At 33.9% G+C, this 14,535-nt stretch overlaps 1 protein-coding gene across 4 annotated transcripts in view; it reads left to right on the top strand.

The window, feature by feature from the left end:
• Positions 1-11,785, top strand: part of RICTOR (RPTOR independent companion of MTOR complex 2) — a 127,678-nt gene extending 115,893 nt beyond the window's left edge. For 3 of the 4 annotated variants that reach the window (XM_079915672.1, XM_079915670.1, XM_079915669.1), the window contains 4 exons: positions 5,014-5,169; positions 5,502-5,625; positions 6,901-7,039; positions 7,159-11,785. In XM_079915672.1, coding sequence (XP_079771798.1) covers positions 5,014-5,169; positions 5,502-5,625; positions 6,901-7,039; positions 7,159-7,233 — 494 coding nt within the window. In that variant the 3' untranslated portion in view covers positions 7,234-11,785. The remainder of the gene's footprint in view (positions 1-5,013; positions 5,170-5,501; positions 5,626-6,900; positions 7,040-7,158) is intronic. The other variant, XM_079915671.1, reaches the window with a different exon arrangement.
• The last annotated feature ends 2,750 nt before the right edge of the window (positions 11,786-14,535 follow it).

The following is a 14,535-nucleotide window of genomic DNA, read 5'->3' as shown; positions in this document are numbered from 1 at the left end:
ACATGAATGTTTGAGAAGCACTGGTATCAGCCATATTAAGTATTTTGTGTATCAGAAATGAGACATCTTTATTTTCCATGGCAGATAATTAAAAAATAGTTCCTATACTATTTTTTTAAATTGAAGTATAGATAATTTACAGTATTTGTGTTACTTTCAAGTGTACAGCAAAGTGATTCAGTTGTGTGTGTGTATGTATATTCTCTTCTAGATTCTTTTCCATCGTAGGTTATTACAAGATAGTGAATATAGTTCCCTATGCTATACAGTAGGCCCTTGTTTACCTATTTTATATATAATAGTGTGTATATATTAATCCCAAACCCCTAATTTATCCCCCCCATCCCCTTTAGTAACCATTGTTTGTTTTCTATGTCTGAGTCTATTTCTGTTTTGTAAATAAGTTCATTTGTATCATTTTTAGATTCCACATATAAGTGGTACCATATATTTGTCTTTCTCTTTCTGACTTAATATGATAATCTCTAGGTCCATCCATGTTGCTGCAAATGGTATTATTTCATTCTTTTTCATGGCTGAGTAATATTCCATCTTCATTATCCATTCATCTGTTGATGCACATTTAGGTTGCTTCCATGTCTTGGCTATTGTAAATAGTGCTGCTATGAACATTGGGGTGCATGTATCTTTTCCAATTAGAGTTTTCTCTGGATATATGCCCAGGAGTGGGATTGCAGGATCACATGGTGACTCTGTTTTTAGTTTTTTAAGGAACCTCCATACCGTTCTTCATAGTGGCTGCACCAATTTACATTCTCACCAACAATGTAGGAGCATTCCTGTTTCTTCACAGTCTCCAGCATTTACTGTTTGTAGACTTTTTAATGATGGCCATTCTGACTGGTGTGAGGTGATACCTTGTAGTTTTGATTTGCATTTCTCTAATAATTAGTGATATTGAGCATCTTTTCATGTGCCTGTTGGCCTTTTCATTGCCATCTATATGTCTTCTTTGGAGAAATGTTTATTTAGGTCTTCTGCCCATTTTTTGATTGGGTTGTTTGGGTTTTTTTTTTTTTTTGATACTGAGCTGTATGAGCTGTTTGTATATTTTGGAAATTAATCCCCTGTCAGTAGCATTGTTTGCAAATATTTTCTCACAGTCCATAAATTGTCATTTTGTTTATGGGGTGTTTTTTTTGTTTGTTTTGTTTGTTTTGTTTTTTGCTGTGCAGAAGCTTTTAAGTTTAATTAGGTTTATTTTTGTTTTTATTTCAGTTACTCTAGGAGACAGATCCAAAATATACTACTGCAATTTATGTCAAAGAGTGTTCTGCCTCTGTTTTCTTCTAGGAGTTTAGGTCTTTAATCCATTTTGTGTTTATTTTTGTATATGGTGCCAGGGAATGTTCTAATTTCATTCCTTTACATGTAGCTGTCCAGTTTTTCCAGCACCACTTATTGAAGAGACTTTCTTTTCCCCATTGTATATTCTTGCCTCCTTTCTCGTAGATGAATTGACCATAAGTGCATGGGTTTATTTCTGGGCTCTCTATTCTGTTCCCTTTGTCTATATGTTATATTTCTGTTTTTGTGCCAGTACCATATTGTTTTGATTACTGTAGCTTTGTAGTTATAGTCTGAAGTTGTCCCTCTACTATGTAATGATCATTTTAAAGGGATGTCAGGACTTGAACACAAGACTTTTCATTCTTTGAAACTTTCAGTCTGGTGGTAGTGTTGGTAGTGTTGGTAGTGGTAGTTGTTCAAAAAATGTTAAAGCTCAGTGGAAAGGCTATTAGGATATTTCCTAACATTTTATTCTGTGTCTACCACCTTCACAGATACTTGTGCACTGTATTGTTTAGTGTGCAAGGCAACATGTTGGCCTTTCAACATTTAGTATTATATATTTCTTTTGGGTCCATTTTTATGTATACCACCACATTTGCCCTAATGTAGCTAACCAACTGAGTGGGAAACCTTCTAAGTGTTGTAGACCAGTCCATCTGTGAAAGAGAGAGCACTGGGAAAAAAAATCAGCTAACTATAAAAGATAATGGCAAGAGATCAGTTTGAATGTCTAGGTTATTAAACTGACAAATTTGTGAGGAGTGGGTAGAAACTACATGGGGTAGGGGAGGGCCCTAAAGAGACAGTGGTGGTTTTCAAAATTATTTTAGCTGCAAAACCCATGTTTCAATCAAAATCTATACAAAAGCTCAGTGGTATGCAGATGAGGATGTAAGGGGAACAGTGGGGTGGCACTCCATCTACTAGCCTTGCCCAAGTATAAAATTGGGGGTAGAGAAGGCTAGGAAATGCCAGGGCTTCAAGAAACACTGAAGACCCCTGGTGTAAACATAGCAGAGTGTGAGTTTTGGTATCAAGGAGACTTAGGCTCAGAGCCAAACTTTTCCATCTTATTAGTTATCTGATCTTGGGCAATCTACATAGTTTCACTGAGATTTACTTTTAATTTTTTCTTAAATCTCTAAATAGGAATAACGATACCTGCCTTATGGTGTGGTTTTGGTACTTACTAACATGTAAGATTAACATTCAGTAGGCTCTCCGTTAATGGTAACTCACACTAAGTTGTTTATGTTAGAAATAATATTCTTTCATAAATTCTGACAGGTCAGTTAGAATGATCTTACTGTGCTCCTAAGGAAAATCTCCTTGTTCATTTCATTTTACATCCCTGCTGCCAAGGGGAACTGGTGATCAGGTGGGTATATCTACCAGAGACAGAGCTCCTCACAGAAATTCTTAATGTTTTTCATAAAGAATTGTTTCAGCATTTCAGATAAGCTATTTGGCGACTTGGCTACTTTCTGATAGGAAAAATTGAGCTTATGATTTTTCTTTATTAGCCCATATGGACTTATGTAATTTTTTGCTTAGAGCTTTTTGTTCTTTCCCACATAGAGTGGCTGGAGTCAGCCTTATGCCCAGATACAGGGAATAAAGAAGGTATCCAGTTTCTTAGAGTCTGGTCTGTCCTATGCTTCATGTCTCCATTTTTAATTAAAAGATAAAATAAAGCTGAGCTAGAATATTGTTAATTAAAAAGAGAGGAAGCAGTAAAAGCAAACAACTACGGTGAAGAAACTAAACATCAATCACATAGATAAAATGGTTCAGTTTATGGACATAATGCTTCATCCAAATTAAAAATAATCTTGAAATAAAATGTGTTGAGTAAAAGTATAAGTATCATTGCATTGAATACTTTTTAAGAGAAGATAGAAAATAAAGGTCCCTAAAAGTCAGTATCATCAATATAGTATGCACAGTTTTGCCTTCAGCAGAGTCCTAGACATTACCTTCCATGCATAAGAAGAAGGAGGCCAACTAGCTGGTCCTTTCCCAGTTTCAGGAAGTTTTGGTTCTCCTTATCGTGCCAATTTATAAATAGTGCCTATATTCTACCCACTTGTTCTCTGAAGTTTCCATTTAGCACATGTAATTATTTCATTAAAAAATTTATTCATATGGTTTATAGCAGGTTTCACACAAAAAAATACCCCATGTAGTAGTAAAAGCCTTCTGTTATCACTATACTTAGGATGCTTTTTCACGTCTTCCAATGGAAGAAACTAATTCTTTTGGCCTGGCTTAGTTAGACTCATGATTTTTTTTTTTTTTTTTAATGAGAATGAATGATATCTTTAGAAATAAGATGTGGTTGTAACAGGTTAGAAATGTTAGGAGTCATCACTGGTTGAAGGTGAGGCTGAAATGAATTAGTTTATAACTTTTCAGAAACATGTTGATTAAAAGAAGTATAATTTTCTTATTGTTCCTTGCACTGGAATATTTTGTCATTTTACTCCCTGGGAAGCTCATCAACTGAGTCTAAAATAACATAGTCATCTCTTACCTGGTTATTCAGCATTGCTGGTTTTTAAGTACATCTTTAGTTCTCAGATCTTTTGGCAGTAGTTTTATATTTTAAATCAATGTATAATTTAAGTACCATACATTAATTTTAAGTGCCTGACAGATGCATGATTTCCTTAATATTAAAGCTATGCTAAATTGATTTTCTGAGGAACCAAAGCATATTCCGCTTAGTGCTATGTAAATACTAATCTTAGGAAGTGCTTAAAGATGAGATGAGGTGGTGATATCTATTCTGTTGAAAACAGCATAGGGAGAGGTAGTGTGTGTTTACATTGGTCTAGTTTCCTGGACTTTTTAAAAAGCTTTTTTAAAAGCTCTTTTTAATACTCTGACAATGTGTTGTAGTGGAAAGAGGACTGAACTAGCTATCAAGAGGTCTCACCTTCTGGCTGAGTGTGTCTCTTCTCTCTCAATCTCTTTTGTAGCTACTGAGGTTGCATGATTTCTGGGTTGCCCAATGTTACTTCCTAAAAGGATAACCAAAGACTTTCTGATTTCCATTTGCTCTAATCACTTCAAGTGCTCAGGAAATTTTTAAATAATTTTAACAGCACTAAGATGTTTGGTTGACCTTAAAATCCCATCTAGGAGTATACCTTAGCAATGCATGGGTAGTATAGTAAATTTAACTCTAAGGAAGGAACTGATAAGCCCAGGGAACTGTGATTCTAATATTGGTAATTATTAAATGGTGGGAACAACAAGTGATAGAATAATAGATACAGTATAATCCCACTTATACACCAAAAGAGCAAGAAAGAGAAATTTAAAATAGCAAATATCTGAATTTTTATATATTTAAGAGAGGGGTATTTAGTTTGGGGGTGGGAGGGATGGGAGAGGGGGTAGATAAGGTACCTTCATTTTTTATTCTGTATACATCTTTATTTGAATTCTTTAAATAAACACGTATTTATGTATTTTTTATAATTTAGGAGTATAAAATTTTATGTATAAATGTCTTTAGAATTTAGCAAATTTTACTATCTGAGTGGTCTGAATTTACTTTGAAAATCTTCATCAGGGAAAATAATTATTGAAGACTGGAAAGAAATTACAAGGAATCATCTCTTCTATAGTATACAGTGCAAGCATAGGAATTAAGCCATTACGATCTGTTAATTGATTTAATTTTTTCTTCAGACCTTCAAGACATTCCATATTCTGATTGGTGTGAGCAGACTATCCATAATCCCTTAGAAGTAGTTCCCTCTAAATTTTCGGGCATTTCTGGATGCAGTGATGGAGTGTCTCAAGAAGGATCAGCCAGCAGCACCAAAAGCACAGAATTGCTACTAGGTAAGTTTTCAGATTTAAATCCAAGCCCTGTATAACTATACTTAGTCTGTTGTTGTTGTAGATACATACTGTTAATTAAAGTTGTCTCATAACTAAGACAAGTCAGTTTTACTGAGGTATGTTTAGATAACTGTTGCACCTATATCAGCTGCTGATACATACCCTCTTAGCTATCTGCTTTCATTAGAAAGAATTTTGCTCCCAAAATGATTGGCAGGTCATGTGCAATTTATCTCAGTTTTATATATTTGGTAGAGTTGAAAAAACAAATTCCATGAGTTATAATACTTTTCTATTGTGATATAGATAAAATATTTTAATCTTCTCTTCAGGTGTTAAAACAATTCCAGATGATACACCAATGTGCCGTATACTCCTTCGCAAAGAAGTTCTGAGATTAGTCATTAATTTGAGTAGTTCAGTTTCAACTAAATGTCATGAAACTGGGCTTTTAACGTAAGTAAGCTATGAGCATGAGTATTCTTTGTTCTGCTTTTTATGGTGAAAAAGATATTTGAAATACTTCAAAAGTTAGACTAATTAGCTTACATCAGTGGTTCTCAACTGCATGGCATATCTGAGTGAGACTAGATTTTCTTTACATACGTCAACCAAACTAGCGTACGGTTACAAATTGAATGCAGAAGCAGGTATGTGAATCCAGCTGTCTTCTATTCAGCCAGACTTTAAAGAGATCTGTAAAAATGTAAAACAATACCAATCTTCTCACTTTTTTAGTTTTGGAAAATATAGTTTTTTTTCATTAAAGTATATGTATTTATGTTAACATGCAATAATTTTATTTTTTAAATGAATTAATAAATATTTTGAAATTTTCTCAGTTTTACTTTCTTATATGGTAATTATTGATGGCTATCACCCACAAAAAATAAAATTTGTGGGGTTCTCAAGTAATTTTTAAGACAGTAGGGGTATCCTGAGACCTTAAAGCTTAAGAAAAGCTGGCATACATAAAAATAAATGATATTTTCTTGGTTTAATTTTTCCCTATTTTTACTCCTTTCTTTTAATAAAAGTTGCAGAATTTTTATTACTTTTCTAAATCACAGCAACATGATAAAAGAAAATTCAGGCAATCTTCAGCATCTTTGATTTGCACTATTTAAAGCAGTGGTCCTCAAAAAAAAAAAAAATGCACCTCAGGGTCTCAGACCTGTGGGGCTTTACAAAATAATAGTAACACAGATGCCAGGGTCCCACTGCAGACCTCCTGGTCAGAAGCTCTAAGTATAGTGTGTCCTTAATCTGTGCATTACCCCATACCACCACTGACTCTGAGATGCTCTGCCAGCTAAAAGCCACTGTTAAAGGTTGAAAGATATAGAGAGCGAGCCCAGTCAAGGATATTAATAATTTCAGTCTAACCTTAAAAACTTATTTCTATTTTAAAACTTAGTTTTGAAAATACTTGAGTTATCCTAGGCTGATAAATAAATTTTGTAATTTCTCATGCCAGTGATAAAGAATATTTCTAACTTTCCAAGAAGTATTTGTGTTTTTATCATTTTAAGAGATAATCCCAAACTTAAAATAGCTAATGTAAGTGTGAGGTAGGAATATTTACTATTTTATATTCTTATGCCATCACCCAGATGTACCACTTAATCAATATCTGGAGGAAAAAGATATTTAAAAAGTGATATTTTGAAAGAAAATAGCAAAGTCATTATTATAATTTTTATCACATCCTAGTCCTTTCTTCCGTTTTAGAATTAAGGAGAAGTACCCTCAGACATTTGATGACATATGCCTTTACTCTGAGGTTTCCCATTTGCTGTCACACTGCACATTTAGACTTCCATGTCGGAGGTTCATACAAGAATTATTTCAGGATGTACAGTTTTTACAAGTAAGTAGGATTTGTACTTTTGAACTTTATCTTTCAAAAATCTCTTTGAATTAAGTTAAAAGAGATTATATCTGTTGATACACTAGAAAGTCATTAATAATTTACCACTTCTTTTCTAGATGCATGAAGAAGCAGAGGCTGTCTTGGCAACACCACCAAAGCGACCTATAGTTGATACATCTGTTGAATCCTGACCTCATATTTATGATGTATATAGATGTATACTATATATATTCATATTTGTGGACTTCTAAAAGCCTCAGAAAATGCCGATTGACTGGGCAGCAAAGATAGGAGTATCTTCGCTATGCTGTTCCAGCAATTACTGGTACATGAGCAGTTGGAACTGCGGACTTCCCTAACCGAAACAACTTCCTCTCTCCCCCGTTGAGCCCTTTTAGGGGTTCATTGTTCATTACCACAGTTTTAAGAGTTTTAGTTACCATTGTATGCAAGAGCCAAGCACTGAATACCTACATAGGTTTTCTATTTTTTCATTTTAAGAGCATAATAACAGTGGAACAATAATAAGTTATGCAGAAGCACCCTTCACACCGTTATTTCTGAATTCTTTTTTTAGGGTAAATATAAAGATGCCTTGTTTGTTAACTAATTTGTGGAAACTAGGAATCAGTGTCTCTGAGGGTGCATCCTATTAGCACAATGGGGTGTGCTGTAACTGCTGGTATTAGAGGGGGATCTTTGGCCCTTCCACTTTTTTCTTCATGTTTATAACACTACTTCAGAGGTTTGTAGCCTCACAGCGAAAGAAGAGCCTCAACAACCAGGACTTATAAATTATTTTTACATTACTAGACTTACATAAAGTTTCTTGTTTTCCATCTCTTCAGTTTTGTTGCAATGTGTTATTGTAGACTATTTGAACTAATTAAGGTTTTTCACTACAGTTCCTGATTAAAATCAGAAAAATTATTTTATAATTCAAAGTATTTTCCATTCATAGAATGCATATATTTTCAGTGGACTTCCATTTTCATCAGCTTCCCATATCACCATTTTAAACCGTAACTTGAACAAGCACTATTAATTTAGACCTAAAGCAAAAGAAAGCATTAAATAAAATCTTGCATCTCTTGAGGAAAAGATAAGTTTGCCTACAATTTATACATTCCATGGGAAAAGAAAAGCCATAGTTCCTTTTAAAAAATCATTAATGAAACTTACTATTACGATTAAAAATTGTAGTGAAAAGCCTTAAGTACCAAATTTTAAAGCAGCAGTAATTTAATTTTTATATCAGTGTTCTTGTTTTGCACAAACTAAATGCAGTGATAGGTGAGTTTATGAATGAGTACAGTAATTGCCTTTATCACATTTGCAAAATTAAGTTGATGAGGGCAAGGTTTTGTTTATTTGTGTGTTTAATTTGTGTATGTCTAAAAATATTTGGAAATCTTTACAGGAATTAAACATATATGCAAATTTGTATATAAAAAAGCATGGCCATCCTCATTAGAATGCTTGTAAATGAAAGGATTATCTTTTTTGAGGTCTGTATATAAATAGAAAAAAAAATCCAGCTGGACTGATTAGGACCCTTTTTTAATTCATTTGTTTAGACCATTTTTACAGTTATGCATCAACTCTGACACAGTCATAGTACATGGATTAATATCTTCCCATATTACAGATCCTTTTTATAATGGGCTTGTTCTTTGAGATCTCTGTAAAGAACCCTGTGAACTAGAAAACGTAACTCACAGAGATTTTTTTTTTTTTTTTTTAAATATACTGGCACTGAAAGTTCCAATTGGGATGAAGCATTTCATCTCACTTCATAACACCTCTTTGACTGCACTTCAGTGAATTGTTCTTATGTGCACTGTGTAGCAACTTACATTATAACAAAGCAGATAAGGGCTGTAAGCTTCTGCTTATGTTAAAAAGTGGTTCTTCAGATTTTCTTTCATAAAACCCAATTGAAGATAAAAGAAATGCTTTTTTTTTTAACTTTAATTTATCACTGAACCCAAGTGTTTATTTAAATGTTAACAGTACTTCTAAGAACGTTGCCTGTCACCTTGGTCTTTGGTCTTGGATGATTAAACTGCCTTCCGGAGAACCAAATGTCAGAGATACTAGACCAAATAGTGATTAAAAACTCCAAAGGAGGTGATGTAGTAATCTTATGAATAATGGGATTAACATATTTTAGACATTCATTTTAAACACTACCTCAGTTAATATAAAATCTGTGGTTTAATCCCTCGAAAGTTAACAGTAAATTTTTTGTTACACACACACACACACACACACACACACACACACACACACACACACACACACACACACACACACACACACACACACACACACACACACACTCATCCCTGGACCCCACCTCACTCATTCATCCTGAAATGAAGTCTTCATTACTATTAGCCTGAACAGTTTTTTTGATTATTACTTTGAAAGATGTGTGTATATATCATAATATTTGCCTATAGCACTTAGTTTGGGGAGACAGAGCTTTGTGGTTCTCAGTAATCTAAGAAAAAAAGATGTCTATACTTAAATGTATACTGCTATTTGGTTTATCCATGTTTCACTGACAGGTCTAATATGTTTCCTTTAAGTACTTATTTGTATAAAAGTAGACTTCTATGATGAAAAATGCTCACATGCGGTGCCAAGTGATTTACTTAAGTGTTTAAAATATTAAATTATAGCAGAAAAGGTTAGGAATGTTGTCAGTGGTAATAGAAATAATTGAGAAAAGCACCTATATGTAATAGATATTACCAGACTATAAAATACCAAAATAATGTCAATACTGTAGTTTTCCAAGATTTTAGAATTAATCTTAGTCCATATAAATTTGTACTACTGGTAATTATTGAATAATTTGGAGGAATTTGGGCAGTTGTGCTGGTTGTAAACTGTGAATTTCTAATTGTAAAGTGAATTGTCATTTCTAATTGAAATTTTTTTCAAGAACAGATTTCAGCTTCACATACTAATAAGTAAATACTGATAAATACGGAAATTAGAAATTAGTATTTGTAATTAAATATGGTCTAAAATTTCTTATACTTTTACTTCCTATTTATGCTTAGATAGACTTGAGGAGGGAAAGTCTTTTCTCCCTAATAAAAAATTTTCTAATGAAGATTGGTAGCATAAGGGCATTCTGTAAGACATTGGCTTTGAAAGAGGCTCTTTGAAGGTATATACTTTATTGTGGTAGTTACTCTAACATCAGGTGTATAAGTCCTTTTGAAATGGGGTGGCTTTAATAGTTTTGAGCTCTTTTATCCAGAGCTTGAGGTAATTAAAGCTGAGTTTTTCTGGGCATATTACAATGGCAGAGTGTTCAGCAGTGAGGTGGGAATGCTTATTTAGATTTGTCTCCTGCTATTTATATAAATTTTTTTTCATTCCATTCAGAGGATGCCTTTTATTCCCACATTAAAGCACAGATCATTAAGCAATAAAAAGCAATCAAATTGTCATCCAAATTATAACTGCAGTTACTTTTGCATGGTAAGAGTGAGGTGCTAATTTTGTGTGAGAGGAGCGTTGTAAACTACCTTGGGAAAGGTCCTTTGGAAGTAAGGTTTTTCCCCTTTTGTCCTATGCTTCCAGTTTGGTCTCAAATTCACACTCCATTGAACATGGGAAAAAAGAAACAATTAATTGAGAGAGTTTTATGAGAAGAGCTGTTGGAGTAAAAGAACATTTCACATTTTCCAAAATGTAAGTTGGGAAAGGTCTCCCTTGTCTCCCCATTCAGGGAATACATTATTACCAGCTTCATTTCAAGAGTATCACTACAGTGAGAGTTTGATTATAAAAGCATACCGGTAAAATTAATAGCAGTGCTTATCAGACAATATTGAAATCTGTGAGAATCTAGGAGCATTTGTTTTTTCTTTTAGTTTTAGGTTCCCAGGGTAGTTTTCATTCATAGTAGTGTTTTATGACTCACACAGAATGTGGATTTTCTCCCCTTTAGAGTATTTTTGTAATATAGGTGGATAGCTATGCCACAGCATGCATAAATTGCACATTTTGTTTGACCTTCTTTATAAAATATTTAATTTGAAAAATATAATTTATGCCAAAAAAGTATATCTTGTAATTTTGCCACTAAATAGGTTGATTTAGCACAAAATGCAAAGTCTTGGGGCAAAGGAGGGGGGAGATTAAAACTTTCATAGATAATAGTTGAAAATGTTCCATTATTGGCCTGTCAGAAACCCTAAAGCTGCATTGTAAAACAAATGGTGTAAATTAGTTTTGAAAAGTGGTAAGGGATTGTGAAAAAAATCTGACTTAATGCTCCCTAACCACAAAATTTTCTTTTTTATTTAGTAATACGCTGCTACATATTTGGAGGTTCTGGTGTTTGTAGGTCACTGAACAGACATTGAAATCTGATTTATATTGTATAACTGTAACATAGAAAGAAAAAGTATTTATATATTTTCCGTAAGAATATTTCATTGAGTTGTGTATAATTTAAATAAGGTTTGTCCTCTAATGGTTTTGCTCACCTTGATTTTTTTTTGTGGTTTTCTTGTTTTTGTATAATGTGTACAGTTTTATGTCAAGGGCATTAAAAGCCTCCTGAAGCATAATCTTATCAAAGGGATACATTCTTAATAAAATGTACTTAAAAATTCTTAAACTTGTGTCATTCTATTTGAAATTTTAAAACCATCAGTGTTGATTTATGTACCACTGAGGCTGGTAAAACTGACTTTTAGGTACCATAGATAAGAATCTGGTTCAGTAACACATAGCGGCTTGTTCCAAATGTTTTAAAATAGCTATTTATACTTTCTAAACACTTCATAATCTAATCAAATATCTTTACAGTTTTTATTTTTTAACTGCAGTTTATTGTAAAGGGTTTGAAAAAGTGGATCGATCTATAGAACAATTCTGATTCTTTTAGTGATTAATATACAAAATGAGCAATGATGGTATGATGGTAACTTTTCTGTATAAGCTATTTGATTTCTCACAGAAACTGGCCTGGATCAGGTAAGCTAACCTACAGCCACCTAGTGGCAAAAGAAAATACCACAAGGGGAATTACAAGCCTGGAGAATAAAATTCAATGTCAAAGCTAGGGTCTGTTACAGTTGATTAAATGTGGTAAAATGTATTCAGAAATAGATTTGTTTTGGATAGTTTGGTTTTTAAGCACATGTGTATCATTTTCATATTGCCTTCTACTATTGTTTTTCAACAAAAACATAGTTGGCCCCCAAATAAACTAAAAGCACACTTAATCATCATCACCTCTGAAAACTGTGATGATATAGCTGAACTTCAGACAGTTTGTTTCATTTTTTTAAACTCTTTGGTCTATAAAGTACTGTCCTAGAGAAAGAAAAATATCCTATGATATCCCTTATGTGTGGAATCTAAAAAGAAACGATACAAATGAACTTATTTACAAAACAGAAACAGACTCACAGAGGACTAACTTATGGTTACCAGGGGGGAAGGGTGTGGAAGGAGGGATAGTTAGGAAGTTTGGGATCGACATGTACACACTGCTATGTTTAAAATAACCAACAGGGACCTACTGTATAGCACAGGGAACTCTGTTCAGTGGCAACCTGGCAGCCTGGATGGGAGGGAAGTTTGGGGGAGAATGTATACATGTATAGGTATGGCTGAGTTGCTTTGCTGTGCACCTGAAACTATCACAACATTGTTAATTGGCTATCCTCCAATACAAAATAAAAAGTTTAAAAAATTTTTTAAAAAGTACTGTCCTAGTCCATTCAGGCTGCTGTAACAAAATACCACAGACTGGGCAGTTTATAAACAACAAATTTATTTCTCAAACTTCTGTTGGCTGAAAGTCTGAAATCAGAGTGTGAACATGTTTGGGTGAGGGCCCTCTTTCAGGTCCCAGACTTCTTGTGTCTTGTGTCCTGACACGGCAGAAGGGACTAGGAAACTGTAGCGTCTCTTATAAGAGCATTAATCCCATTCATGAGAGCTCTAGCCTCCTGACCTAATCACCTCCCAAAGGCCCCATCTACTAATACCATCATCTTTGGGTGTTGGGATTTCAACATAGGAATTTGGGGGGGGGGCATCATTCAAACCATAGCAACTAATTTTGTATTGATTTCAAAAAAACCCAAAATGTACTAAAACTTTGTTTCTTTAATGCTTAGAGGACAAAGACAACTACATTTGCTTAGTCCTTTAAATTGAATGTATTTAGTCATTGTAAGTATTATTTTAACTGCTAATTTTGAAGGCTTTTAATCGTCTGTTGTATCTCTTCGAAGGTTTTAATTTTTTTTTTTTTGGCCGCACCTTTTGGCATTCTGGATCCTAGTTCCCCGACCAGAGATTGAACCCGCACCCCCTGCAGTAGAATTGCAGAGTCTTAACCACTGGACCACCAGGGAAGTACCTCTTCAAAGATTTTCAAAGTCCTACTTTATGCAAAATGTTTAGTATGTTTTGTAATTTTTTTGAGATGAAAGTCAGCTAATCTTTCCACAGAGCTCTTAGAAGAAATATTTGATGTTGTCTAATTCAACTTGATTTTCGTAATCATATTCTAGTGGAGAATTAGTTTTACTAGAATTAGTATGAGTCAGGTGTTGGAATGTCAGCAGGCACTTTCAGCAGGTCCATAGCTCTGCTATGTGACTAGGTCCCTGCTCCCAGCCTATCTACCTGCAGCTGAGGACCAGTCACCAGGCCGAGGCATTATTTGTGGGTCATTATTTGCCAGTTTTTCCCACCATCAAAATATCCTGATATTGCTAAGGAATATTACTAACTAGGTTTTAGATGTGATTTTTTTTTAAATTTTAATTCTTTTAATTTTTTATTTTATATTGGAGTATAGTTGATTTACAATGTTGTGTTAGTTTCACATGTACAGCAAAGTGATTCAGTTATATGTATACATATATCCATTCTGTTTTAGATTCTTTTCCCATGTAGGTTATTACAGAATATTGAGTATAGAGTTCTCTGTGCTATACAGTAGGTCCTTGTTGATTATTTTATATATAGTATTGTGTATATGTTAATCCCAACCTTCTAATTTATCTCTCCCACCCCCCCACCTTTCCCCTTTGGTAACCATAAGTTTGTTTTTGAAGTCTGTGAGTCTGTTTCTGTTTTGTAAATAAATTCATTTGTATCAGCTTTTTTTAGATTCCACATATAAGTGATACCATGTTTGTCTTTCTCTGACTTACCTCACTTAGTATGATAACCTCTAGGTCCATCCATGTTGCTGCAAATGGCATTATTTCGTTCTTTTTTATGGCTAGCGGTCCATTGTATATATGTACTACATCTTCTTTATCCATTCCTTTGTTGATGGACATTTAGGTTGCTTCCACGTCTTGGCTATTGTAAACAGTGCTGCAATGAACATTGGGGGGTGCATGTATCTTTTTGAATTATGGTTCTCTCAGGCTATATGTCCAGTAGAGGGATTGCTGGGTCATATGGTAGTTCTATTTATAGCTTTTTAAGGA

Source organism: Stenella coeruleoalba (assembly GCF_951394435.1).
Source record: "Stenella coeruleoalba genome assembly, chromosome: 3".
In the NCBI taxonomy this organism is placed as follows: domain Eukaryota; kingdom Metazoa; phylum Chordata; class Mammalia; order Artiodactyla; family Delphinidae; genus Stenella; species Stenella coeruleoalba.
This window is presented reverse-complemented; position numbering and strand designations above follow the sequence as displayed.